Below are 25,578 nucleotides of genomic sequence, written 5' to 3' on the forward strand. Positions count from 1 at the left end.
ACATTCATTTTGTGTATAAACTCTTGGTATTTCAGAGTACAGCAATTTCATGCTACAAGCTCACAAAGGCATTTCAGCAGTGCCAAAACACGTCATGCCATGGTACTAGCTATCAACTTAGCTTTATGAATTCACACACACCTTTTTTTCCAAGTAAAACCAGACCAATCCTGCCAGTGTAAGATGCTGTCATACACAGCATTTATGTTTCATCAGATGATACCCTTCTAAGGTATTTAAAAGCTTCTACTTCTGCAATATCTAAATGCCTGTGCTTAATCTTTTGTATTTGGACGTAAAACACACAAACGTACACCTACTGCCAAGATCTAGGAAAAAAAAACAAAAAAAACCAGCTTCTCTCCATCTCTTTTCAATCACTGTTTCTATGGGAGCAAAGACTATGCCAGAGGCATACTGCAAGAAGCATGGGGGGTTTCCTGGAATTAGGACATTTACACTCAGCAGAATACAATAATTGCATACTCTTACACAAGATTGTCCTTGAGCACCTGCCTTTACAGGGAGTACTTGAGATTTCAAGTTCCAGTTAAAACACCCAAAGCTTCTGATGTTCTTCATCAGTGAAGAGATTCAAGGAGTAATTGTGGAAGGACCACATTCACTCTTTTTAAAAATTCTTTGATAAAAGTATAAATACAGGAGACCAGAGTCCACATATCGTCTTAAAGACTGAGCTCACCACATGTAATGCACATGTCCTCTAAGCAGGCTCTTTATTGACATACTTCAATTAAATTGTCAGACACTTGACCTATAAACACACCTGCAAATCACATTTTGCATGTGCAAATTTCTGTACATTCAATTCATAGACGAACTTTATCTGCAAAAGAGCCCAAGATGTCAATTTTTACAGTCTTAAAAGGAAGTATCCTCTCCATGCAAACGTTACAATGTCCTTCCATCAGTGGTCTTAAACGTAGACCTATGCATGCAACAACATAGCTTTATTTTGCTTAAAAGACAGAAAATATCACAGCTATAAAAAGCCCCAATAATACAGGAGGAAAATATTTTTTTAATCAAAACACAGAATGGCATGAATAGTCAATTTAGATCTTCTAGGTGTTAAGACAGTATAAATACAATTTCTTAAAGAAAAATACCTGTTTGGGGGGCACTTGTGGATTTATACAATTTAATATTCTTAAGGGACAACCCAACTTAATTTACATAATTTTCACTGATCCAAGATTATCCCTGAAAACTGATTTCTTAAGTACTATGGACTTGTGTTATGAAAGCACACACTAGCTCAGGTTGGAAAGGATCTCTGGAGATTGCCTCATCTAATCCCCTGCTCAAAGCAGAGTCAGCTAGAGCAGTTTGCCCAGGACCATGTTCAGTCAGGTTTTGAATGTGTCCCTTGAATGGGAAATATTCACCACAGCTTCTCCAGCATTACAAATGGGGCCCCCAGTTTTATTCACACTGTAAGGGGAAGATTCAAATACCTGGACCAAAAATTACAGCGGAGAAAACAGCACAGATGCACTTGACAGAATGAAACTGAGAAATAAACACAGCTATTCACTTATATGTTAATTACTAAAATCTTATTTGAAGTATTCTGACTAGTGGACACATTAGTGAGAAAAAAGTCTAACTTGAAATAGTTTTAAGCTATTTCTGTGAACAGAAGACTTGCTGGTTTTCTCAGTTGAACAGCATCACTAAAACCAAATTAACAAGAATAAATGGGTACTGCAAAGCAGCATAGTACAATATAACCTTTATACTAAAACAGGCATTATAATAAAAGCTGGCTTTATAGTACAAAATGGCAAGCTACAGTCTAATGCTCAAGACACATGGATGGAATAATTTAATGTTAACGCTTCTGTTTTACAGATGTCTGGTCACAGAAGCAGGAACAAATTTCTTCCTTACTCAACTATGTATTTGGAAAAGAGAAAACGCCAAAGACGACTCATAGGTGGGAAAGAATGACCACAAATTTTTGTTTAATTATTTACAGATCTTAAAGTTAACAGAGGCAGTTTTGGAAAAATATGCTCTGAAGCAAATAGCTTCTGGAAATCCTTTTGTTTACATTTACTTGTAACCATATTATATTTTTTATACTTCTGTATTATTTGTGTCTAACCATATTATATTTTTTATACTTCTGTATTATTTGTGTCTAACCATATTATATTTTTTATACTTCTGTATTATTTGTGTCTAACCATATTATATTTTTTATACTTCTGTATTATTTGTGTCTAACCATATTATATTTTTTATACTTCTGTATTATTTGTGTCTATCTTACATCGATGAGTTATATTTTAAAAAATATTTCCTTCCCCAACCTCACAACAGACATTTCTTTTTCCTGTTTTTTTTTTTTTTTTTTAATAAAGATAGCTGCAGAGTATTTCCCCAATACTAGGAGACAGTTATTTTTATTTCATTATACCCACTGTAATCAAAACTTTAGCATTCAGTGTTTTATTGCAGTTCAAAAGGCACATCATTCAAAGTTTTAATACTCTGCCATTTAAAACTGATAGATTAATTATTTCTTACTTTCCTGAAGAAATTTTTCAATTTGGCAAAAAGCCACTTGAATGTCCCCAGTTTTTTGCTAAAAAAATACAGAATTAAGATTTGGAAATACTACTAACCTTATTTTGACTGTTGAATAGCTAGACCTGTGACATTCTAACTGTGATGTTTTGAGAAGCAGGAGGGGTTTTCTACTATGACCTGAAGTAGGAGCAAAATTTTTCCTAGTTAAAAAACACATGCAACAATGGCTTAAACACCTTTTTTTCTTTTGGTTTTCAAGCTATAGGTGAAGAGAAACAGCTCTGGAAGACTACAATTTTAAAGTAGGAGTTGAGTTTTTGAAAAAAGCTTCCAGCAAAAATAGGCATTTAGTTTAATGATTCCCAATAATAAACAACCACTACCTGAAAAAATACCCCAAAATTACATCTGTACTACCATAAAAAAAACAAAAACAAAAAAAAAAAACATTAGTGACTCATGAATTGGTGAGTAGGAAAAAGTTTCACAGCCATACTTTACCTGTCTAGGTCACATGTCAGCCTTTCAAAATTCTTAAGAATTGTATAAACCTGAGCATCTTGACCAAGAAAGCAAGGCGGCAATAATCCATGAATATTCAGTTGCTGCCTCTCCTCCAAGGTAAAAGCCATGCCCTGAAAAACCAAAATAAAAATAGATGTATAGATATACACACTTCTGCTGCAAATTATAGCCCGGGTAAAGTCAGCATCATAAAATCTATTTAAAATTAAACAGAATTTAGAACTGTGCAATATTTTGGGAAAAGGTTTTATTAAGCCATAAGAAGACAGGACTGTGCAGATACAATAACTCCATCCCAGCACAGCACAAGCTAATAAACGTGTCTTGACACCTCAAGAGTATCACCTGCAAAACTGCTAAGTTACAACTGAAGAAGAAAGCAGCCATATATTCACTCCACTCATTTTCTGCTTTTAATGAGGTCTGTCTGTCTAAAACACCTTCAGAATTACCCAAGCCACTGTAAGAAAGATGGTGCCTTTACTGCAGAAACATGACTGTGGGTTTAGCACACCAGCATCGAGCACTCTGGCTGCTGAAGTTTTACTCAGCTGTGGTAGCTACAGCCAGGCAGGACTGACAGACAGTCAGACCTTTGACAGCTTTAGGGGATAAGCAGAAAAGTCTGAGGAGTTTCTTCCATGTATGAGCTAGGAAATGTATGCGTTTGTTTCACACTATAGCTGCGTCACTCCATAGACACATTGCAGCTCTCCTTGGGCACCATTCCACCTGTACTGCTTCCACTCCAGAATCAATACTGGATGATCTGCACATGTCTTCGAGGCCTCTCTTAGCTTAACACTAGAACTGTCTGTATCTTTGCAATATGCCTATCATGTAGCTTAAACATATTCTAAAGCTCATGTAAGTAGAGGTTAGGTAGCATACTCTACCAAGAAGATATGAGTGTATAGACATACAAAGAAGTTATTAGGCAGTTAAAGCTGCCTAATATTCAACACCTATGATACACCTACATAAAAAATAAAATACAGTTTCTTATAAAAACAAAAATAAAAAAACACTTGAAAAAACACCTTGAGATCCATTAAAGAGGAAAAAAATATCAATGTAGTGTTTCAGCATTAACCCTACCATGAAAAAAAAGTATTACTGAGGTACTTTCACTACACTTCTATAAGCAGACTTAGAAAATGTCTTCGTTTACACCATTAGAATTAGCTGGGTCAACAAATGATGGGAAAAAAACAGGGAAAACAAGAGCATAAATACCAAAGTCTTCCGACAGTCTACGTTTTCATTACTCGTCTTTTCAAGAGAAAAAATTCAGTCCTTTACACAATGTCCTTACTGCCTTTCACAAAACACTTAGTGAGCAATACAAATGTGATAAATTCTGCCACGTAATTTGGTTACCTAGACAGGTTCTTTTTTTGTTTCTATTCGTGTTGGCTTTTTTCCTCAGAAATAGTCACCTTATTTGGCTTATTCTTACAGAACAAAAATGGTATTTTACTAGTCTACATTTCCTACACCATTTTTAATCTAAATTTTGAAGTGGTTATGTCACTCTGACTTGAAAAAAAAGCCCTAAAGTAACCCCATCACACTACCTGTTCTATAATGCCATTAATCAAGTTGTTACCTTAAGTGAAATGATGACTCAAAAAAAAGAAATATTTTACAATGAACACTCAACAAAATCTCAAACATTTCCAATATGTGCTTCTCCTTCCCTAGATAGGAAATGAAGGGAAACCAAGTTTAATAAAGATCAGTAACTGTTTTGCTGTAGTTCTCCATGCATACAACATTTCAGACGTTTCCAAAGGCGTACACAAAGGCTGCATTTTTTTTTCCATAATGAACTATCTGTGACCAGATAGGTCATGAATGTATTCCCATCTTGAAAAACCATGGAAGAAGGAAGAGTCAACACTTCTCACAAGTTTACTCAATGTTCATCTCTCTTATCTCCACTAGACTTTTTTGGGCTTAAAAAATCCACACGTGCTCAGGCACACTTCAGAATCAGTTCCAAGTGACTGGACTCCATGGATCTGCATAGTTTTAATGGATCTTCTGTGCTGGTAGTAAGGTGACAATCCAGTTATTCTCTGCAATTCTCCTTTCCCCTGTTTCCATCAGTCAAATGGAATGAAAAAAATTTCTGAATGTCTGTTTGGCTTTACTTTAGAAATAAAATACGGACTTTAATTACTACGATAGGGTTTCCCCTCTTAGTGGAAAATATATTTTATTTTAAAACAAACACATGTGTCACATATTGCCAAATGCCTTGTTTAAAAAGTACTTCATCTTGGAATGATGTATTTTCCATGTATTACAACAGCTTTACAGTAAGCATTAATTTCTTTGGTTCATTACTACAAAAACACAGCAGCCACCTACACTCCCTAGGATTTATATGGTTAGAAAATTCTTCATTTAAATATTCCTCTTTGGCACAGATATTATGAATTTTTAAAATTTCTAAGATGAAACGTTATTTCTTTTCTTCCCCACTCACATTCCATATTTGCTCAGAAGAATTATCATTAAAATATATCACCTAATCATTTAATAAGAGAAGGCCATTTCATGAAATAAATGTATCCTATTCTATCTGCTTATAATAAGGAAGACTTGTAGAATGCTTCAATGAATGACTTCAACTATGTAGAATTTATGGTTTATGTCTAGATTTCTTGCACTAACCTCAGATTTTCTTTTCTACATAAAAATTCTTTTTTTTTCCTGTTTGAAGTGTTGTTTCCCAGCCATCCAGCAGAGAGGGCTCTAGGTCCAGCTTGGCTTACACACTCCTTTCCCTTCCAGAGAGGCATATTTTGTGCACACCTGGATGGGACAGACTTCCGTCATCTAGCATCCAAATCCATCTAGCATAAATATTAACCTCTGCCTAATTAGTTTTGATTTATTCACTGCTTTATGCATCATATACATCATAGAGATGAAAAGTATCATTATTATCAGCCCTCCCAGTTAAGAGTTTGCAATTCTTCAAGAGTTGTGTTTCATGTTTCACTGTATGCGCTGGTTTGCTTTTGGCAAAACCAAGTTGCTCTTCAGCCACATCACTACTGTCCTTTCTCACAGACCTTTTATTTTATCACTCTTTAGGCATAAATATCCTTTCAGATTCTCAGTTGTACACAGAAAGCTCTCTGAGTTTTCAAGAAATTTAACTCCTTGCAAATATATTTAATTCTGAATTTGTCTCTCCATTTGTAATGCTGTGAAGTTTTGTAATTGTAGAAGTGATTTCTATTACTGCACATCATTCAGTATTCTTTGTCTATTTAATGTCTGTAGGTTTATCAACTCCACTCTTAACTATCTTTCCTCTGCTCATAATCTCTAATCCCCCAAAACCCCTCATCTACAATACTATTCTAGTGCAGCTACATATACATCAATACTCTTCTTCAGTTGCAGTACTGAAAAACCACAAAACAGAATAAACAGCACAGCATCATCTTGTATCAGACAGCTTCTTGCACTGGCTTTCAACCCAATTTTCAAGTAGTGCTTGAAAAGACAGAAAGCACATTCAAAATTCTTCAAGAGCCATCTCAGCCTCTGTTCACAGCAAAGAGACAAGTTTTCTCTCTTAATACAAACTAGATTGCCCTGACACAGTTTTTCTTCAGATAGAATAGCTGAAGCTCATATAATTGCAAGGTTTATATAAAACTCTCTAGGAAAAAAGAGAAAGTACTAAAGTAATGTGTGCATCCTGTCAATGCACTAATGAGATTCGGCTTCACTAAAGGGCAGCCAGTATTCAGAAACTTCTCCAATTTCTCCCAGGACCTAGCCATCTTTTATCCTAGTAGATCAAAATTTTTATTTTTATAAACTCCAATTCATTTAGAAGAATAGTTCATTTCCTACTGTTAGCCTCACTGCAGGTGTGACACAAAAGTATTGGCCTAACAGCATGTAGAAGGAGCCTGGTTTAGAAGAGGAAACCATGTCCACGTCCAAGGTTCTCTTGTCTTCTCAGTAACTCTTTCATCAGTCTCTGGAAGGAAGAAAAGACTTCAGAGGTTCAGGAGACAGCCACCAACAGCAGTATTCAAGCTCAAGTATTGCATGTATATTTTAGCCTCCTGTATCCCTGAAGGGGGAAGGAAGAAATGAGGAGGAAAGTGAAAAACTATAGCAAGGATGTATAGCTAGAAGTAACATCTATTCTATGAGAAATTAATCTCTGAATTGCTGGTCTAACATAGTGCTAGAGGAAATTTACAGTCTATAGAGTATTTTGGGGATGGACAAAGTAGGTTCATCACTGTCTTAGAGTCCCTCAAAAAGTAAAAACATTCTTAAACTCATTCTGCATATCTAAATCACAAAAGCACGGTGAACAAATTTCAACAATATCATGTATAAAGCACACAAGTCTGAGGGACTCAGATGTGCCCAACATCTGCTGCCATGGCTGGAAAGAGGAGAGCTGGCACCTCTCCACTCCTTGCAGGCTCCCACTGCAGCACTTGGCATCCCTGAGCAGAGGCCAGCTCTGCCAGACAAAGCTCTGAGAGAACCCCACAGCTGCCTCCAATACTTGTGTCCTCAGGATCTGAACCAATTTTTTAAACAAATCGACTACAGAACCCTGCAATTTCATTCTTAAAAATTCCATTCTTAAAAACAAGTGAACAAAAAAAGGACACACAAACAAGATGAATGCTTTTGGCTGAAAGACAGAAAACACTCGCCAATCACTAGGGAACAGTTTTTTCCCCAGTACATCCCCAATGAAAAATCAGTGGCATCACTACTACTTGCCAGTCACACATCATCCCACACTGCTCACACCGCTTCACACCACTTTGAGACTGTCTCCAGGAGAAATTCAACTGCAGAAATAGATGCAGCTCTTAGGAAACCATGATCTTTGGTATGCATGACTGTTTGCAGGCAATTCTTTCGTTGGTCAAGCTTTAGCCTTCAGCAGTTTTGGGTTTCATACTATGTTAATACTGTTAGGGAGGAATCCAAGTCAAAACTAATTTCTTTTAAGGAAAACTTCTTTGGCCAAGGAAGCAAAAGAATGCATGTATAGTCTTGCAAGGTATGAGCTATATGAAATTAGTTTCAAGCACCCAGTGTCATAAACCCCTTTAGGATCAACACTAAAACCACAATTTTGCAAAATTTTACACGTCAAATATTTTTCTATAAAATCTCTATATAAATATAGAGCATATGGGTTTCCAAGCATTTTAAGCTACATTTAAGAGTTTAATGATCTGCAAATCCCTTTGAGGTACTTATATAATTTGTGGTTTTTTAAAAAGTCACCTTATGAACAGGAAAAAAAAAAGTTTTACAGGCTTTTCCTCTCCATTTTTCATTTTTATTCTCCAAACATGACTTCAGAGAAACCAGACAAATACTTCTAATACTCCAACACTCATTTCAAGGAGAATACTCCAGGAAATACTTAGAAAAACTAATCTGAGCAAAACACTCAATGAACACTCAAAATGAACTCATTCTGCTGAAAACAAATGTTCATGGCCAGAACTTGTGATGGAGCAATACGTATGGCTAAAGATGTTTCTTCTGTTTTCTCTACCCGTACTTGTCATGACTGCCAAAAATATTACAAGCAGAGGTAGCTAATGCAACTATTTGGGCAAATATCTCTTCTGCAACCAATGCTTTAGGCCACACCAGTCACAGTACGTACCCCAGTAGATAAGGTAAAGGATTAATTTTTTTTTAATGGTACAAATTCACACACAGTTTTCTGTTAAGGTGGCTTCTTTTGGGCCTGAAGAAAAAAATATTTCTGCAAAATGTCAGTTTGCATTAACTTAGAGGTTCATGTTTCTTCTTAAGAATATTTGCTACAAAGTCTATATACAAAAGAAGGGTTTGAATAGCTGAATTTAGTTTTGATTTAAAAAACAAAACATGGATTATTAAAATTTTTGAGAAAAAAAGAAATCCTTTCAAATGAAGGCTAGGGAGAAAGATGACAAATACAAAGTGATAAGAAGAAAAAATATGTCTAAAAATATAGAAAAAATATGCCTGAAAAAATATAACAACAGAAAGTTACCTCAGTTCAAAGATGAATAGCATAGAGTTAAGAAATGAAAACTGAATATGAAAATACAAATTTTCTGCTGCAATCCCCTGGCAACACATACGGACAACAGCTTTGCTTTCAGAAGCAAAGAGCATTGATAACCATTTAAAATGCACACATTATTTAAAGAATTATTAGACTGCAAGTAGAAAAGTCACTGTGTGACAGACCTGCTTCCAAGAAAGTTATTTTTTCCCAAAACTAAGCTCAGATTCTCTATTGGGCATTTTATGAGGTATATTGGTTAGCTCTGGATTAATGCATCTCAGATTGAGGTTTAAAAATCAGTATTCTATCTGGTGATTAACAGTCCACTAGGTTATCTGGGAGAGAAACTGTGGTTTTCTTGTCTTTCTACAGTACCTAACACACAGATCTTGTATAGGACTTGGCCTACAGCTAAGATCTCTGAATTAGCAATGAATCCTGCTGAGTGCCTTCACTGGAGTTTGAAAAGACAAACAGACAGGCATCTACCCTGGTTAAGATGAGAAAGGACAAAGCTAGAGAAGGAGGACTGGTGAACTGTAAACAGCAGAACCCAACTCAGTTACAGCACTTGTGCTCCTTTTGATAAACCCTGTTACACAGGCATCCACCAGGACTTGTGAGACAGTGAGGCATGCTGAAGGTAAATTTAAAAAAAAATACAAAAGCTGATGGGAACAGCTCTGAACATACATGAAAAGAAGAAACTGTCCTAGTTTCAGCTATAAAATGCCAAAAGGCACAGGTTTTATGCACTTTTCTTTAAATACAGCTTTTTAACAAGCACTTTAAGTTGAAAAACTATATAATGATGTTTGGCATTTATATTTCAAAGCTGTTTGCTAGAGTTGTAGTAGATCTGCTGCAGTGTGTTGAGCACACAAACTTTTTTTCCCAGGAACACTAAGTGACCTGAAGCCTACTCATAGCTCAATTCTAAGTCCATAGGATTTTCAAAAGCAAACTTTAAAAGTCAAGTCAACAGGGGAAACTGAAACAAAAGTCAAAACCAGCTTCCAGCAAATAAAGCCCAGATAAATACAGTAGCTAACACACACCCCCATGGACTTATGACTCAAAACAAATGTAGATGGCCTGAAGGAGATCAGACTTCTCTTGGCAAATTCATCATGGGAATGTGTGGGCAGCTTGGCAGCTGTGCCATGAGCGGATACGGTGATTGCACACAAGCATGATGCAGACCAGCACATTAGAAATGACACATCACAGCGTTCTTATTTTAACAATCCTTTAAGCTAAGGTAAACAATTACCTGAACGTAAGCAAGCAAACCAATTTTAAGAAGTTATTTCTATATATGCGTTTTATTATACAGGTACAGAGTAAAATCTTTATGCAATGCATAATCTCTCCTCACCCTAATTTTGAGCAGACAGTAACAAATAAAAAGCAAAACAGGTCACCAAGATAGTAATGTATAAAAATATATTGCATGTGGGGCTTTAATGTAGAATGATGGCTTGCATCTAGCTAAGATTCTAAATTTATTTATTCATATGCAATACAGGCACCTATCCATCCATGATAATTATAGGATAAAGCTCCCTTACAGTCACTAATCCAAATTGCTCCAGTTACTATACTGACTACAGACCAAATTCAGATTTGCACACATAAACACTTACTGACAGCTGGGAAGCTCAAAGGTATTGGAACAATCAGCATTGCCCATTATGGCAATAGTATCAGCTATAAATCCACTTCATAGCAGGCTATCACAACACCAGACAGCAGCCAGGCACAACACTCCTCTGTATCTCAGAGGGCACTGATTGCCTATGTGTGGCTGCTACATCAAGCCTCTAGCATCCTTTTGACTCCTCAATCCACATATCCCATTGAAAAATACTATTACTCTGAAATATTCATATCGTTACAGGGATATTTAATCCCAAAGCAACCAGAAAATTTGCTAGAGCTGCATTTGTACATTTTCAAATCAGAGTTGGCAGTCTCAAAATCCAGCTGTCTCCCTATTGCTGCTTCCACCTGGGAGCTACAACAAACATAGGCATGAGCAAACTGGGACCTGGATCAATAGACATGGTTATCTTTCATTAACAGCAACACCCTGATTCTGTTCATAAGAGCAGCTAAATTAATAGCAGGTTTATTTATCAGCTGTGGTATGTGTGTCCCCTGGCATAATTCCCTAGCAGAGGTATCCCACCAGTGGAGAGAGACCTGTCTTGGCCCTCTTAGTTGCCCCTACCTGACAAGACCAAGCAGCAGCCTAAAACACAGCTTAAACTATAGAGCCAGAGAAGCTGAACAAATATTCATATGGAGGGATTTGGACTTTTTTGTTTTGTCCCTGAATATTTCTGAGACATTTTTATTCTTTTATAACTCCTTTGGGATGTACTGACCCTCAAAGACTGCTACTTGGGAAAGCTGTGGCTATGGGAACCAGAGACAAGAGCAGTTCACCACATCACTTACAAACTTGCTGAGCACGTTCTTGTTACAGATTTTAATTTTCAATACAGGTTGCCAATGCTATAGATTAAAAACACTGGTTGTAGGCCACTTCAGAGCTCTAGCCCTCTGAATGAATCATGGTAACAAAAAATAATTTTGTCAATTACCACCTTTTTCAATACTATTTGTCTTCTAAAGATGTATCAATGTGATTTAGATCTTAAATTTATATAATAATAGCATATTAAACTATAATTTTAATGATTGCTGCTTTTCAAAATGAAGATGTAAAATATAAAAAAGGTTTTACTAGACCTTACCTGAAATTCTACTTAAAATGATAATTTACTTGTATAGTAGATGCTGTGAGTCAGTACCTTATATTTCTGATATCTAACTCTAATCAAAGGATGCCTGCAATGCTATCAATGGAATAACTGACATGGAATCCCTATTTATGAAGGGAATTTTGAAGAAAATACCATCAGCTGACATAAAATATATTGTTAACCAGAATTATTCCAAACAAAGTGGTAAATAATAGCCCTCTAACTGTAATAATTTTAAAAATAAAGCACAGTTGCCAGGCATGCAGTCTCCAATATACAATATTCACATTCGTAAAATCAGGTGTTATTTGAGAGTCAGGCATGAGTTCCATATAAGTAGGAGAGGAATTCCAGTAACTGCCAAAAATTCCATCTGTCTGAAATAAGTACTTAACTAAATACAGGTTAGTAAGCCCTGAAATCCTGAGGGGATTGATAAACCTGATATGCTTAACAGATTTTATTCTTGCCTTTCAGAGACTAAACAGATTACCAACTACTGTATTTTGGGCTTCTGATAGGACTAAACAACTAATTTCATTTCACTGGCATGATAAACAATTAACAAAAATAAATATTTTAAATACCATAACACAGAGTTGTGTAGAGAAGAGAACCTCAATGTCATGGTCTTTGCTTCTGCTACTACAATGGTCCACACTCTCCTACTGTCCCAAGTGGTGACAGGGGCACTGGCCAGCCTGTTGAACTGCAAAGGTGTGACCTGAGAGTCAATGGCACTGTCGTGTTGAGTGACACCAGGCACAGATTATCATGTTACTCATGGGTAGTGTGCTGTTTTACTATGCCTGTACTAACATATCTACTCAAAATTAGTCCTCTGGGCACCCTCCACAGACTGAAGAAAGACTGAATGGGATCCTACGTGGTGCCCTTTTGTCTTTTTTAGGATTATAAAGAACTGTTTCAGACAAAACAAATGAGACATACTTTCCACTGTCATAGGTAATCCTATAGTTTTAGTATTTCTATTACCACAGCCTGGTAATATGATCTGTAAGCCTTTCTGTCATACACACTTACTGCATATATTGCATACCTGTTGAGCATTTCCCATTCCACAGACAGAAAGTTACTTTCCCTTAATCATCTCAGTCTAAGGGGTAGTAGTACATGCATACATGAAAAAAGCCTACCTAACCAAACCATTTGTTTTGGGAGCATGTTACACCCAATCTTGGTGTTTTTCCTCAGAACTGGGCAGTACTCTAAAACAAAGTGTAAAGCCACATCCAAAAATCTACATTCTGAATGTATAAGCACAGCCTTAATTGCTATCCAGCAGATAGATAGTCATTAAATTTTTGCTGTAACCATAAGCATCCTAATTGCAACAGTCTCTTGTAAATAAAAGTATCTTCCTTCTTGCTGAGAAGTCACTGAAAATCCGTGTTATCATGAACAAAGTGACAAAAATAATTGCCAACTTAACACTTTGAGTAAGCTCACTATTATTTTTTCCATTTTGAATTCTTAAACACCCAGAGTAGTCATGAGAAGTCACAACCATTACCACGGGCTGAGTCACAGCCAGGACCACGGGCTGAGACTAATACAGCATCTGAAATAGCAGCTATGGGATAGAAGAGTGCACATTGTCATAAATCATACACCTTCCTGTAAATTATAATCTTACCTGACCTTTGCTACAATTTTGTTTGGTTCTACCCCTTTAGATTAAGGCAAGAGGAAATACAATTTTTTTGAAGGGCCAGATTGACTGGGAAGGCAAATTCTTTAAAACTCAACAGGGAAAATAAGACACAGACAGTCTGAAACTTTAGTGTGAGCTCTGATTTTGTACAACTGTTAGTTAACCAGTTATACAGACACAGCAAAGTCATGGAAAGCCTTCCAGAGTATGTAAAAAGTCATTTGATTGAAGGAAGATATCTACTAATGGCAGAGCAATTCCATTTAAAACTGCTGTACCAGCTGCATTTATACAGCTCTGCTTTTGCCAAGACCTGCATATCAATAGTATCTGCTTGCATAGAAAAGATTAGACTGCAAAAAATCACAGAAAAAGCTGTGATAAAACGGGGTATTATCACTTTTCTTTTTATTTGACTGCTCTCCAAAAGAGCTTGACTCATCAAAGCAAACAGACTGAAGGAAAGAGCATTATGGAAATAAAATCTGAGTGGGCATTAAGGAAAACAGCCAATGTAGAACCATCTGAACTTGCTATCAGGCACACAAGAGCTCTACCTGAAAGAAAATTCACAAAAGTAAAAAATGACAAGAATCCCTCCCAGGAGATCTGATTCATTTCAAGTTTTTACTATTTTCAAAGCAAACCAAGGATTAGTTGCCCTTTTATCCAGCTGTGCCACACAGAAATTTGAGTCTAAAACAACATGAAAAGTAAAACTAAATAGAAAAAAATCCAGAAAATACCAACCAACAAACCAAGAACCAAACCATTATCTTAAAAAGCAATTTTCTATGTTGATGTTGAAAAATGTAAACTGACAGTAAACATTCAACACAAGTCTATTTGAATCTGAATGAAATATTGCTCCTCTATTCTAACTTTTCACATTTCCTAGAATATAATTATGCAGACCCATTATAAGCTATTTCTAGCTACTTATCAGAAAAACTGCTTGCTTTCCTAAAGGAAACAATGATGCCAGACCCATCACTTGTAGCATATGATAATATCTTGTTTAAACCTAATTAATCTGGAGTGAGCTTTAACCAGTGTCCTTGGTATAAACTGGTTCTGGACACACTGAGTAAGCAGACCTATAAACACAGCATCTACACAAGGCACTATGGAGCAACCAGGAGCACAGAGGAGGATGAAGTTTTGAGACAAACTGGCAAGACAAAGCATTTTCAGACTAATAGCTAAGGCATTTCACAAGAAAATAAATCAATAAAGCATTTATGCAGTGAAGGCAGAGTAAAAGAAAATGAAAGATCTAAAGAAATACTTCAAACAGCAATTTTTAAGTCTTACATGGGGTCCTTAAGATACTTATTTGTAACATATTTTAGGCAACAATGAGAGACGCAATCAGGTTAAGAAAGATGAAGGATCATCAATTTTCACCAATTTTATAACCAGTGAACTACGAGTCCATTTCTTGAAACCTTTAACAAATAATGTTAACATTTCAACCACCAATATTAAGTCCCTTTCATGCAAAATTGAACCAAAAATACAGTAACAAAACCAACTCAGAAAGACACTTGTATTCTATTTGTTAACCTCCATATTAAAAATGAGCACACTAAACTTATTTCATTAGTTCCTAAAGTTCAGATAGCATATTATCATTACAGAAAATGGGAATATGCAAAAAGCCCAAAGATATAAGGGTTATATTAAGAGAAAAAAGATTCTCAAAAAAAGTCCTAACTGAAATCCATATCCCAGTAGATACACAGGTCTTGAGCAAGCATCACTTCCAGTTCTGATCACCCAAGGGGAAGTTTCCTATGGAGCACATTAACTTTCTCTGCATTGTTACACAAATGGAGAAGAGAGTGCATTGGTTGTTTCACATGGAAAGCACAGACACTTATGCTGCTTTAATTAAATGATATTTAGTGTCACCAGGTACTTGGTAGTAAAAAGACCAGCTGATGAAAACCATAGTAGAGAAATATTAGTTCATGTAGTGCAGGCAATGTAGCCACAACCATCACTTGAGTTTTGTTTCATTAGTTTTACTATTTCTACACATATTTGAGAGTATATCTTATTTCCAGGCTTGCAGTAAGCAGATAATCTTCAAATGCATTTGTTGCACACTATTACAGGAATTGCCATGTGAGAATGTCAAGGATCTGCACTGTCTTCAAGGGCAAAAAACAGGGAGATAAGAAAAGAAACAGTAACAAGAAAACCCAGCACACACAGATTTTGACACTAACACAAAATTTTCCATTTCTAGCTGTCTCATGCTTTTTCTCTAAAAGATGAAAGGATCACAGTAATATGGCTGAAAAACTCATATAACACAACACATACTTACTTTCTGAACTCAAAATGACAAAACAAATTGAACCAACAGTGTTTCAAAGAGAACAAAAATCTGTTCTTTAGCTTTAGTCAACCAAACTGCCTTTGGGGGGTTTTATACAGCTTATGGTAGGAACTTTAAATGGAAAAGTAGACCAAATTCATCGTGGTTGTTGTACCTTGGCTACTTACACTGCAGTGATACTGCCAAATGCTATTCAGACCATTTCACATGAAGACGTAGGAGTCTTTAGATATTCACAATCACTCCTGATGACTATGTACTGAGAGCTTAATGGCAAGCTTCACAACAAAACAAAATCTGTTATTTCACCACTGGTCTCGACTGTTTTGGCAAAGGTAACATTATTTGCTGTGTGAAGTGGGAGTGGCAATCTTCCAAACCAGGATGACTGGTTTCAAGAGGGACTGGTTAGACTCTCCTTCTCCAAAAGTGTTGGTCTCAAAAGTAGTTTCTGCTGTTGTACAGAAGCATCAGTTTTAAGCTTCTCAGCATAGCAAAGCAATCCTTGAAAGAAACAGATTTCTTTCACCAGTACTGGCACACAAAATAAGACCAGATGCCTAAGCTATAACATGCAAGATTTTCCAAAGACAGCTTATTTTTCTAGCAGGAAATATAATTTACATAGACTGAACTTTAGGATTCATTTACAAGATTCATGAGAGAAACTGGCTTCCTTATAGTATAGAAAAACCACTCACAGGGAGCAAGCTTTGATACTGCAAAATCACTAGCCATAGTGGGGACACCAACCCAATTTAGTTATGTTTATCTGCTCTCACAGTGGTCAAGAGAAGTAGCTGATTTTATAGAAGAAAAGTAAGAACAGGAAAGACACAGTAAGAAGCTGCTTGGAGCTGCTTCTGAAAGAGCACGACAGTAAGCAGAGAAAAGCAGGCCAAACTGATGTTTGGCTGAAAGCAATGGGAATGGAAAAGTTAAGCAGAATGCCCAAGCAGATGGGGAATGAAGAGCCAGAAAAGCAAGTGAAACAGTAACAGGATTTATTTTCAACTAATAACTGAAAGAGAGCTCAAAGGTAGGAGTCATGGACAAAATAGAGCAAGTCCAACCTGCATAAGGAACACTAAGACCAGAGAACACACACGAATGCAAATGTGAAGGCTGAAGAAATGAAGCTCAGATGACTACAAGAAGGAAAAAACAGGTGCTGCAAGTAATTGTGCCAGAAGAGCTTTGGACTGCTGCAATCTGCTTCACACACGCTGGGCACACAAAGAACCTTACTTTGCTGTCTGTTCCTAATTATGCCTGGATGGAAAGCTCAAATCACACTGCAAAAGGCAACATTTCTTTTCCCAGGCAGGGGTGGGCAGCATTATCCCACTGGAAGCTCACAAGGATGAATCCAGAACCCCAGCAGGCTTTCAGCAGAAATTATAAATTGCTCAATTTAGAGGGGAATATGAGGGTCCCTCAAACAAAGCAGGTGCCCAAAACACATCATCAGTGGGGAAAGCATCTCCCTGTTTGGCAAGTTTTTAAAGCTGGAATCTTTAAATTACTGTGTTGAACCAGAACTATTTACTAGTCTTCTGTAAAATGAATGCTTTTGTTTAAGGGCTTAAAAAACTAGTCTATTATTAGTAGTACTACAAAAAACATTAAAAATCTCTCTACTACATTCTCTTAATTTATTCCATATGTGGGAGAATGAACTGAGAGGCATTTAGAGATTTCTAACCTTTTACGTTCTAATGTAGGGGCACAGGTTGTGAAAGGTACATAAGCAACTCCAACAAAGATAATCAGAAAATTTCCGAATTTATGTGTACAGATTCATCCTATTACACATACAGACATATTCTTGACAAACTAGATAACTTCCTCCATAGACTACACAATTTTCCAAAGAAACATCATCTGCCACAAACAGCAGAAGGAGAAGACAATTTTAAAGTAAAAGCAATTAAGTCCCAAAGTTTGGGATGTTACCTATGATACTATGGTATCTAATGTTTGCCATTTCTCAAGCATCAGTGATAGCCAAGTTTGTTACCTAAAAGTAGGTCAGGAAAACCTCTTGGCTGGGCTCATGTAGCTCTGCAGATCAGTAGATCTTGTACTAACAACTGTGTCAACTTTGAATGACTTGTCATTCTTTGCTATCAGTTACACTGTTAAAGAAACCTGCAAGTTGGAAGTTAACCAAATTTTGGTTCAAAACCAAAAACGAGTCAACTCACCTCCTTCTGAGAGGAATTTTACATTACTGGAAATTCAGAAAACTTCAGAAATAAAACATTATTGCTTGTTTATTTGTTTCAGATGAAAGCTTGAGTGAAAATACATAGCATTGGCAGAAGTCTGCAATAGAATTCCAGAGATTTCAGCATAGCTTCTAACCCCTTAACATAAAACTCATCTAGATCATTAGGTATGTTTTCACTCACTTTAGACAAATGCAAAGCAGTATTAAAAAAATCACCATTGCTTATTTTGTGTAAGATACAACACTTATTTCTTTCTGCTCTTTGCTTTCCATAAGCTTCCCAAGCATTTCTACTGATTTTAGATGTATGGTCTGACTTTAGTGGTGAATTATTTAATAAAGGAATGGTAACATCCATAAATAATATTGCAGGCAGCTTTAATAAAATTCAAGTAAGAGAAAACACATCATTATATTATATAAGTCGTCTTCTTCCTTTATCATTGCTCCACAAATCCAACAACATACTGGGCTCTGAAACAGCTGACCAGAAATTGAGAATATCTGCTCAGGTTAGCACTATTTAATAGATAATTACCACTGGAGAGGGAGCAGGTCTAGACTGCTTCATATTGTTTGATTTTTTAATTTTTTTTTTCCTTCTAAAGAGAGGAAACCACTAAAATACATTCTGAGCTTTCTTCAAAATTAGATAGAAATAAGTCATGCCAACATCAGACAGTTTTAAAGAGTCACAATTCAAATGCCCTATGCAGGCTTGTTGTTTGGGGCAGTTATATATCAAGTGAAAAAAATCCCGAAAATGTTTCCCCCTTGGACAAGAGCATTCAAAAAACTGTTTTAGTTATAACTTTGTCATTGTAATGATCTCAAATACCACTAAATATTTTCCTGGCAGCTAAAGTCCCCATTAAAGCAATTATAAACTTTACATCCAAAGTATTTGATTTAGAAAAAAAAAATTTGGCCTTAAGTTGATAGAATGTCCATGAGAGATAAAAAACCACAGATGACAACACCAGTCCTTATTGGGTTGAAAAATGAAAAACAGAACAACAGGTAAGAAATAATGGTATTTCTTGGGTTAATTTCCTCTAGTAGCACCTAGCCTGCACATATTTGGCACTTCAGCCATATCAAAGTGAAAAGAGAAATGCTGTTTTTAACCAGATATTTTATAGTCCCACATAATTCATCGCATACTTAACCATCTAAACCATTCTTACCCATTTACATTAGCCGTCATTGCTCCCTAGAAGTTAGATGTCACTACTATGAATCAATTTGAACAAAGTCTTTAAATATATAGGGAAACAGCTGGACATAATTAAGAAAACAAATGTTTATAATGTAATTATCTATGAAGCCCAAAACATATGCACAGAGTTCATGACAGCCACAAATAAAAGAGAATCATGCAGGTTGGAAGGGCCTTAAGGAGGTCCACTGGTCCAGCCCTACTCAGAGCAGGTCCACCTGGGCCAGGATGCTCAGGATCATCTCCAGCTGAGACTGACTCTCCAAGGATGGAGATTCAACTTCTCTAAGCAGCCCCCACTGCACTTGACTGCCCTCAATTTTTCCTTCTATTTTCCTCAGAACTATTTCAAACCTTCCACACTCAAACTTGTCTTCCTGGCCTCTGACCCTTTCACTGTGTCACCAGGTCACCCAGGTATTTTCCAACAGGCCTTCTTTCCACTTGTTTCCCAGCCCGTTCTCTTGCATAGAGTTATTCCATCCTAATTGCTGGGCTGCTCATCTGCCTTGATCTAAATGCATGACATTCCTGTCAGCCCCTCTTAGCCATTGTTTCTAGGTCACTCCAAAAAACAGCCTGCCTTATAACCTGTACAGTCCTCAGGCTTGCATAGCGCAGTCTCTCTCATTACCCAGCTTACTCATACAGATGTTAAATTGTTCAGCCCATTAAACTTTAACCACAGTATTTCATTATCTGAAGTAATAATTTTGTTCTACTTCCCAGTGGAACAGAAATCATAAGTAGAGCCTAAAAGTAGTGGTCTGAACTGAGCAGCTCTCAACATTGCTCTGAAGTCTCTTCTCATACAAGTAAAATTCAGAATGAACCATGTATCATTTCTGTGATGCCCATGTGAATTTTAACTTTCTCTTTGAAGGCTTTTCTCATATTGCTGAGATATGTTTTTCTTTCCTCATCTTCCCTGGGCATTCAACCTCTGTTGAATGGTTGGCCTTCAACCTCTGTTCCCCTGTGGTCCTTGACCAGATTTTCTGGATTGTGGGGTTTGTTTGGGCTTGGATTTGTATTTTGTTTCTAAATTCAGGTTTTCAGAAATTTAAAGGATAAGTTCACAATAATCCTTTAAAAATGAAAAAAAAAAAAGTTGCAGAAACACTTTTTTAAAGATAATTTTAAGTATTTATCTTCACATTCTCATTTTAGAAAATGAGTAAGAGGTTTCAAGAAACCTCTTCTAGCTTAATCTTTTTCAGGACAGAATATAGCAGTTAATTTGTTTCTCTGTTCAATGAGTGAATACAACAAAAGAAAGCATAATAAATATCTGATAATTACTAGCAGCTTTACTGTATTTATTTGAATCAAACTTCTCAATTTTGAGGCAAATTTTTGTAGTATCATCTACTGCTCTTCCAGAAGAAATTTTAGTTTGGATTATGAAAAGCGGCAAGATCAATCTAACCTCATTTTCTCTAATTAACAACATCATGTTATCCATAGCTTAATGTAAATTACTAATATCTGATAGACATCTCATGTTCTTTGTAGTCTCCTAATTATAATTAATATTGCTTCTGAGTCAGATCATAGAAATATTTAGAGCACAAACACTTTTTTTTTTGTTTCAGCATTGTTGCTAGATAGAGACAATTTTTTCCCTTAGTACTTATATTGCGTTTACTCACACTATTTAACAAATCAGAAAAAAATCTAAAGTCTGACTTTGTAAAAAAATGACATTGCTGGAGGGATTTTTTTATGTCAATTCTGAGCCTTGAAGTGTTGGAAGTAAATAAACAAAAAAGCCAGTGGACACTGCAGAAACATTAAAGTACACTTATTCTGAGGGGATTATCAAACCTACCAATATTGTATTGTTAAACAGCTCCAATTATCACAGTTCAACAATAATCGCCTACAGTATCTGTTAATGGATTAATATATTTTAAGGTAAAATTCCAGAAGGTGACATTTTCATCTGCATACAGAAAAGTAATTCATGGTACTGTTTTTGTAAACACTGCAGATGGTAACAAGAGCCAGCAAGGGAGGGGGGAGAGGGAGAGAGTGATCCCCCTCTTAGAGATGCTGCTTCAGCTCAGATTCTGCAGATATCAAGACCTGGCAGAGCTTTGTGCCTGCTCTTGTCCAACACAGGACCAGCTCACATAAAGCCAACACAGAGGGTTGTGCCAGGCTGGATCACACGGAGGAAATCACAAACTCCAGCCAAGCAGTTACATGAGCAACAGCCCCGCTGGATGTGCCAACAGAAGAACGCTTTTGGAAGATCAGTTCCTGTTGTCTAAGACGGCAGCAAAGCTATGCTGACCAAACACTTCCTCCTGCAAAGCACACACCCCATCTCCATGAAAGAGCTCCACCAACACAGCTGAGCCTCTGCTCAACCCTCCACAAAATCACCACCCAGCCCTCCCCAAGGGAATCTTTAAGAGCTCTTCACATCATCACCATAAATAAAAAATAAGTCTGATTAAATAATTTTGGTCTGTATCTTGTTTCTGCTCAACAGCCTGTGCAAACCACCCTTTAAACATATACACACACAAAAAAACCCCTGCTTCAATCTGGTCACACATTTGCAACCAAATGAAGTGGAAACTAATATATAATCGTGGTTAATACAGTACCAAATCTGAAATTAAGAGTGTTGTTACTCTATTTGCTAAGGGAGATTCAAGAACAATGTCACATGTCATTTTTTGAAGCAGAGAAGGGGAAATAGAACATCGGTCAGGACACTTTCCCACTAGAACATACTTGTACAACCTGAAGTGTTCCAGCCCCTTGAATGAGGTGACTCTTGCATGTACTTCATCAGCTTTCTCTTCCAGAAATACAACAAAATACCTAACTACTCCGACAATAAAACCAACAGTCTGGAAACCTTGCAGGCTGGTTTATTCTGTCCAGAAATGCAGAAGTACACAATTCATATTCTGCCTTTGTTTTCAAAACCCCTCTCCAGACCTGCTCTATATCCTAGAAATGAATGTTTTACATTTTTGTCAAGGATTAGTGTCTAACCATCAGAAATATTTACAGAACCATGTAAAATCAATTTTCCAGGTGACCATTTTAATATAGGACTTTCTAACTGTGGAAGTTTTTTCCTAAGTCAGTAAACCATAATAAAAGTCAGAGGATACATCACCAATACTAATGACTATAAGCACTGTTCTGTGTTCTTTCCCACACTTCCCATTCTGTGAGAATTCATGGGAAAGCTGGCCTACAGATGGTCTTAAGTTATCAGAACATGGCTTACCTAAAAAGCTGGTTCTTTATTCTCTTCTTCAATTCCACATTTTGATAAAACAAGCTCTAAGATCCTTTTATTAATTTGTTCCATGGAGTTTGTGCCTTGAATCAATACATCAAAAAATGTATTAATGGAGGACCTAAAATTTTTTTTCAAAAACAGCAGAGTTTGGGAATTTCAATCCTGTATGTTCCTGCCATCATGAGGAGCTGCAGACAGATTAGGATCCTGGCAGCCAGCCTTACTCACCCATTGAATCCTAGATAAGATGCAATTCTTTGTATCTGAACTGGCACTAAGCAATAGCAAGACAGGCTTTGTAACATGATACTACCACCTTAACAGCATAAGGACAGTTAGCTATTTAATTATTTTTAATAGTTCCTATGAAATAGTACTTCATCAAGACATTAGACAGGAGGATAGCAATAGCCATCCAGCAGTGGTAAGAGATGCAGGAATTTGAGCACTTGGTTTGATCACTGTGAGTCCCTATATTACCAGTAGCCATGGACACTGGACCCCACCTAAGTTTTAGAATACCAGTTAAAGTAAGCACAGCAGAAACATTTCCATCGTGCTGACTCAGAGACCCTATCTTATATTCACACAGAACAAGCACTGCTCCCAAGTGAGAACTTTTTTGTTATGTATAAGTGGAAAAAAAGCAAAAGCGTGTTGTACATAGGAAGGTCTACATGTCAGTTTTTTCACTTATTCATTTTTACATTTTGTGAAATCACGCACTTCTCCTCAACTAGAGCACACCATCTGTAGGTAGCAAGCCAGCAGCATTTTAGTTGCCTTTGCTAGTTTTAACAACTCCACTCAGCTGGGGCAGATGATAGCTTGGAAAAGAAATGACAGGACACTCCCAGGAAAGTGCTGCCTGCATTTTTGTGCATGCCAAACCTCACTCATCTTATTACAGGTGAAATTGTCTCACTTCCTTGTTATTAGAAGGATGGTTGTTCAAGCAGAAAACAAATCACAGTATATTAGCACTAACTTTGAGCCCCAACAATATAATGGATTGTGTCTGATAAAAGTAAAATATTTATAAAGGTAATAGTCCTCTCTTACATGGATTTAAAGCACAGCATACATCTCTGTACATTTAGAACATACAATGGAACATTTTTACTGCACTAAAACATGATGGGGCCTACAGAATTGCCTAAACCCTGACAACTAAAGGCTTGAATCCCTTATTTCTTAATGATACATATTAGGTACATGCACTTTAGGTATTTTGCTTGAACTGGAGGCAGTCTTTTGAATCAAATTTCCTGGCTGTCACCACTCACTGTATTTCACTCATGCTATGGAAGAGTCCTGGAGCACTTGAAGTGAATTCTTTTTGGATAAAAAGCAATTAGAACACAGGTTCCAGGAGTTCATCTAATATGCCTGAGCTGTAAGCAGACATTAGTTTCACACGATCAGACTACAGTTAGCTCAAAAGTACAAAAAAAAAACCCCACCTCCTCCCCCCCAAAAAAGAACAAAACAAAAACAATACAACAGTGGGAAAAAAGAAAAAAAAAACACAACAAAAAGAAAAAACCCCACCACAAATATTCCGGTCCAACCGAAGAAAACTAAACAAAAAAAAAAAAAAAAAAAGCAATTTTTTAATAGCTCCAAGCCTCAAAATCTCATTAAAAAGCCCTTAACATTGTATATTGTGCATGTGTGATCTACAGATCTATACCATTTGCTATTGAAAGTACAGGCCATAAACAGCAGCATTTACTACTTGCATACTGGTTGCAAATTTATATGTGTGAGCACATAACTTTAATTAAGATGTAAGAGATTGGTATGGAAACTATTCTAATATGACCACAGGCTACAGCAAGTGTTATGATTTTCACTCCAGCAGAATAAAGAAAAATGTCACATTCTTTTTTATTACGTACTTGTTAGATTTCCACTGACACGTTAATATAAGCAAGAATAATATGATTAAATTATTCTGAGTTGTGCAGTCATAAGAATTGCACATGACTCAGAACAACTGCAAATTGAAAAAAACAGCCTGTAATTCCAAGAGGAACTACAGCAACAGATTTTGGCTTTCTCCCTGAAGAGGTTCCTGGTCAGTGGAGATTCTGACTCATTAAGGCTTTTTTTGTGCTATTTCTACTCTATTATCATTGATTAGGTCAAGTGCAGCCCCAGTATGTCTATTTCCAGCCAAACTTTAGAGTTTACTCATGCATCTTGTAACTCCATAAGTAGCAAACCTCTAGCAGACAAGTTTCTTCTCTAGTCACCAAGACTGCTGAGCCTGTAGAGCTCCAGCTTGTTTGAGGCTCTAGACCACAAGAAGGAAGGTGGGCAGTTAGCCACTAAATGCCAAGAAGGTTGTTCTACATCTCTGAAGTAGACAGCATATTCAGCAGCCTTTCAGTGCAATGGGACAAGCTTTTTAAGAAGCTCAAAGGTATCCCTCTTTCCCCTAGGGTATAGGTCCACCAGGCTCCTTTTGACCTGGTTTCATTACATTCACATATATTTCAGTATTTTGAAGCTGTTTCTGCTTTGAGCAAAAAACTGGACTAGATAAGCTCCAGGGGTCCCTTTCAACCTAAATTAATTCTGTGACTCTGAGTCTCAGTTTCTAGGCTACTATTAGTGCATCCAGAAAACACTGAGAATCCAGGCAAATCCTAAAGCTCTAAAACAGCTTTAAGAAAGGTACCTGGCATGGGAACAGCTGCAAGCTGAAAACAGACAGGAAAAACAGAACAAAAGATTCCAAATATCAGAGACAGAATTCTAGCAAGACCAATTATCCCCTATTTCAAGTGAGTGAAATCAGTTATGACAGCAAGACAGACCACACTTTGAACTCTTAACTACAGCAACCTATCTGTAGGTTGCTAGCCAGGAGAGTTTCAAGCTGCCATTG

The 25,578-nt window shown here is 36.7% G+C and overlaps 1 protein-coding gene across 1 annotated transcript in view; it reads right to left on the reverse strand.

The window, feature by feature from the left end:
* The window catches only part of ME1 (malic enzyme 1), a 154,236-nt gene that overhangs the window by 111,856 nt on the left and 16,802 nt on the right, over positions 1–25,578 (reverse strand). Inside the window, exon 2 of the mRNA XM_062488615.1 lies at positions 3,061–3,194. Within this exon, the coding sequence (XP_062344599.1) occupies positions 3,061–3,194 (134 nt within the window). The remainder of the gene's footprint in view (positions 1–3,060; positions 3,195–25,578) is intronic.

Source organism: Cinclus cinclus, chromosome 3 (assembly GCF_963662255.1).
Source record: "Cinclus cinclus chromosome 3, bCinCin1.1, whole genome shotgun sequence".
Classification (NCBI taxonomy): Eukaryota; Metazoa; Chordata; class Aves; order Passeriformes; family Cinclidae; genus Cinclus; species Cinclus cinclus.